The sequence below is a fragment of the Clupea harengus genome, chromosome 6, assembly GCF_900700415.2.
Source record: "Clupea harengus chromosome 6, Ch_v2.0.2, whole genome shotgun sequence".
NCBI classification, from domain to species: Eukaryota; Metazoa; Chordata; class Actinopteri; order Clupeiformes; family Clupeidae; genus Clupea; species Clupea harengus.
Genome location: NC_045157.1, coordinates 416,645 through 421,644, shown reverse-complemented (window position 1 = coordinate 421,644; position 5,000 = coordinate 416,645). Strand labels below are relative to the sequence as shown.

Here is a 5,000-nt window from a genome sequence, read left to right as displayed (position 1 = left end):
TAGAATAGAATAGACTTTATTTGTCATTGTGCATTGGATACACAACGAAATTTGTTTGTGCAACCACTAAAAAAAGTGCAGTTGTGCTGGGTGGAGGGTATGAGAGTTGTGTGATTGAGGTTTGTGCACATGACTGATTTAATAAAGAGATCCAGTGTGTTCACAGTTTTAATCGCTGTTATTGTTGTTGGTGTTGTTGTTGTTGTTGTTTGTGTTGTTGTTGTTTTGTGTTGTTCTGTGCTCTGACTACCTATATGTTAATGTCAAAGTTGCATGTGAATGCGCTGCTAAGCCTTTCATCTTACATGTCATACCACTGAGGCTCACGGACCCATTATGTGATATTAATCATTATATCCTCATATGTGATATTAATCATTATATCCTCATATGTGATATTAATCATTATATCATCATATGTGATATTAATCATTATATCCTCATGTGTGATATTAATCATTATATCATCATGTGTGATATTAATCATTATATCCTCATATGTGATATTAATCATTATATCATCATGTGTGATTTGAATCATTATATCATCATATGTGATTTGAATCATTATATCCTCATGTGTGATATTAATCATTATATCATCATATGTGATTGTTATTGTTTATTGTTATTCTATTCTCTGTATGGTGAGGCACATTAGGTTCTGTGTGGTCAGCGCACCGTGACTTTCATGGGTTGTAGGATGTGTGTGTGTGTGTGTGTGTGTGTGTGTGTGTGTGTGTGTGAGTGTGTGTGTGTGAGTGTGTGTGTGTGTGTGTGTGTGTGTGTGTGTGTGTGTGTGTGTGTGTGTGAGTGTGTGTGTGTGTGTGTGTGTGTGTGTGTGTGTGTGTGTGGTCAGCGCACCGTGACTTGCATGTTTTTTTTCTGTGCTTTAGGATGTGGAATGAGTGTGAAGCGCATGTCTCTGGTCCACTGCACTGTGTTCACCACAGCCACACCGCTCGCTTGATCTAACGGAGATTATATAATAGACTCCAACGATGTGTGAGTGTGTGCGAGTGTGTGTGTGTGTGTGTGTGTGTGTGTGTGTGTGTGTGAGTGTGTGTGTGTGTGTGTGTGTGTGTGTGTGTGTGTGTGTGTGTGTGTGTGTGTGCGCGTGCTTGTGTGTGTGTGTGTGTGTGTGTGTGTGTGTGTGTGTGTGTGCGCGTGCGCGTGTGTGTGTGTGTGTCCTGCCTGTCCTTACGTTACTCCTCAGCTGGATTGGCCTGATTTGAGTCTCGTACACGGTGTTCACGTTGGTATCTTTTATTTGTTGTGACAGATAACATTTTATGTTCATTATTTTCATAGTTGCTGTTCTGCTCCGGAGCAGGATTGCGTGTTTTACAGTTGGCCTCGCTCACAGCGCAGACGAGCGTGTTTTACAGTTGGGCTCGCTCACAGCGCAGACGAGCTGGCAGCCATTTTAACTTCTCGTAGAGGGGGTAGTTTATCCTCACGGGAGTCTGAAGGATGTGTGTGTGTGGAGAATAGAATTCCCTGAGTGGGAGTTGAGCGAATGGGGACTTACGCAGTATTTGATATTTGTGTGTCTGCTTGTGTGTGTGTGTGTGTGTGTGTGTGTGTGTGTATCTGTTTGTATGTCTGTTTGTGTAAGTGTACATGCTTTTGTGTGTGTGTGTGTGTGTGTGTGTGTGTGTATGTATCTGTTTGTATGTCTGTTTGTGTAAGTGTACATGCTTTTGTGTGTGTGTGTGTGTGTGTGTGTGTGTGTGTGTGTCTGTGTGTGTGTGTGTGTGTGTGTGTGTGTGTGTGTGTGTGTGTGTGTGTGTGTGTGTGTGTGTATCTGTTTGTATGTGTGTTTGTGTGATTTCCCTTTGGGTAAGAGAACACTCCACATGTCTGTGATGGACTTTCCCAGAATTGTTTTAAGTAGAGGAGCTATAATTTAATAAATAAGTTTATTCCCGTTTATTTACTTTGCCTTCTTTTGTTTCCCTCTCATCTTGTTTTTTATTGACTTCTTGCCCCTTTCTTCACCTTCCTTTGCTGCCATTCTCTCCATTCCTGTATGGCTTTATATGCTACACACACACACATTCCTGTATGGCTTTATATGCTACACACACACACATTTCTGTATGGCTTTATATGCTACACACACACACACACACACATTCCTGTATGGCTTTATATGCTACACACACACACACACATTCCTGTATGGCTTTATATGCTACACACACACACACATTCCTGTATGGCTTTATATGCTACACACACACACACATTCCTGTACGGCCTTATATGCTACACAAACATTCCTGTATGGTTTTATATGCTACACACACATTCCTGTATGGTCTACCCATAAATCTTACACACACATTTAAGTGTATGTGTGTGGCAGAAAGGACTTGATGTTAGATATATGACACCTGCATCAGAATAAGGTCCTTATGGATCTCTAATGTGAGGAATAAGTCATGTTTTCTTCTCCTCTTCTTTCCATGTTCTCCTCTCTCTCTCTCTCTTCTCTCTCTCTTCTCTCTCTCTCTCTCTCTCTATCTTCTCCCTCTCTCTCTCTTCTCTCTCTCTCTTCTCTCTCTCTCTCCTCTCTCTCTCTTCTGTCTCTCTCTCTTCTCTCCCTCTCTCTCTCTTCTCTCTCTCTCTCTCTCTCTCTCCTCCCTCTCTCTCCCTCTCTCTCCCCTCTCTCTCTCTCCCTCTCTCTCTCTCTTCTCTCTCCCTCTCCATCTTCCTTCGTTTCTCTCACAGCTCTCCCTCGCCAGAGGATCCAGCTGACCTTCGACAAGAACTACTACGTGGAGCCGTCGTTCGAATGCCGCTTCGACCACATCGAGGTCCGGGACGGGCCCTTTGGGTTCTCCCCCCTCATCGACCGGTTCTGCGGGCCCAAGAGCCCCGGCGTGGTCACCTCCACGGGCCGCTTCATGTGGATCAAGTTCACCAGCGATGAGGAACTCGAAGGCCTGGGGTTCCGCATCAAATACACCTTCATAGCAGGTGAGCTAAATTAAGTCATTCTCCACGCCCTTACCGTACTCAATCACGGCTCAGTTACGCCTTATACCATCAAATACACCTTCATAGCAGGTGATACCGTACTCATATACGCCTCAGTCACACCTTATACCACCAAATACACCTTCATAGCAGGTGATACCGTACTCATATACGCCTCAGTTACGCCTTATACCATCAAATACACCTTCATAGCAGGTGATACCGTACTCATATACGTTAATGCCTTTTTTAAGGTTGTATAGCCTTTTTCACTCTGGCAGGGGGACTGCCAATGGAAACTAGCCTTTTGGCTATAATTGGGGGCATTTACATTTTAATGTTCATGAATGTACACTGTCCCTCTTGATCAAATAAATACATTGATTGATTGATTGATTGATATACGCCCCAGTTACACCTTATACCAGCAAACAAACCTTGCTAGAGGGTAAGATGGATGAAATATGCGCTACTTTGCCAACTCAGTTGCAGCAATGGCAGGTTATCTGGATGAAGTATGAGCTCACACCGTATTACATTTACATTTACATTTAGTCATTTAGCAGACGCTTTTGTCCGTATGCGCTCCGTTGCTGAACGCACCTTTAGAGCAGGTGAACTGGATGAAGTATACACTACTAGAGTCAGTGTACTCACAGTCATCTGTTAGTGTCCTCACATTTACAAATCAATGCTTCTAAATGCAGGACATCAGATTTGGGTGATGAACATTATATGGCCTCTCCCAGGCAATGGAAGATAATGCCTTTACCTGATTCAATCTAACAACTGAACTGCGCTAGACAACAGTGTCATATTCTATGTACATGGCCAGTTCAATAACCTCCCGTTGGCAAAATGAGAAGATGAGGGCATTATTAGTATGTGTAGATGTACTTCCTGTGAGTGATGAGGGCATTATTAGTATGTGTGTTGATGTACTTCCTGTGGATGATGATGTACTTCCTGTGGATGATGATGTACTTCCTGTGGATGATGAGGGCATTATTAGTATGTGTAGATGTACTTCCTGTGGATGATGATGTACTTCCTGTGGATGATGATGGCATTATTAGTATGTGTAGATGTACTTCCTGTGGATGATGATGTACTTCCTGTGGATGATGATGTACTTCCTGTGGATGATGAGGGCATTATTAGTATGTGTAGATCTACTTCCTGTGGATGATGATGTACTTCCTGTGGATGATGATGTACTTCCTGTGAGTGATGTAACAGTCTGAGAGAAAATGATAGCCTATCTTAAACACACCACGTCAGATGCCCGGGGTTGTACGATTTGGTTTATGCTGTTTTCTCTTATAAAAACAGACGAATACTGTGCTTGTATTTGGACTGACCCTGTTAAACAGACGAGTACTGTGCTTGTAATAAAGTTCTAACTAGGAAGATTTTCTCAAGATAAAAGACATTGGAAGGTGCTAAGATAACACAAATAACTCATTCTATGTGGGTCTGTCTGTCTGCTGCAGAGGTGACTCATGTTGAGGCATTCAGATCTCTGGATAGTTTATGCTAAGCTAGCACGGGTTGCTGATGTAAATGCTTGTCTGAATTGGATTTGTCAAATCAAATATTGAATAACCGAAATTATATATTCATTCCAGGGGAAAACAAGTCTTTGATGTGGTAACTTTTGACATGGCAGACATCTGTCATGATTTGTCCACTGTGTTACTCTGCACAGCGTAGGCTGTTAGATTCAATTGTAAACAGACTGCCTATTTACTGTATGACGTACTAAACCGAGGTCTGTTCAGTTCAATTGTAAACAGATTGTTTACCTGTTTACAGCCTATTTACTGTATGACGTACTAAACCGAGGTCTGTTCAATTCAATTGTAAACAGATTGTTTACCTGTTTACAGCCTATTTACTGTATTACGTACTAAACCGAGGTCTGTTCAATTCAATTGTAAACAGATTGTTTACCTGTTTACAGCCTATTTACTGTATGAGTTTATTGCTGAAGATGCATTGTTTTGGGTGTAGAT

At 42.1% G+C, this 5,000-nt stretch overlaps 1 protein-coding gene across 1 annotated transcript in view; it reads left to right on the top strand.

Annotated features, from left to right (window-relative positions):
* LOC105896581 (neuropilin and tolloid-like protein 2) overlaps positions 1 to 5,000 on the top strand; it is a 29,714-nt gene that overhangs the window by 10,896 nt on the left and 13,818 nt on the right. Inside the window, exon 4 of the mRNA XM_031568731.2 lies at positions 2,737 to 2,985. Within this exon, the coding sequence (XP_031424591.1) occupies positions 2,737 to 2,985 (249 nt within the window). The remainder of the gene's footprint in view (positions 1 to 2,736; positions 2,986 to 5,000) is intronic.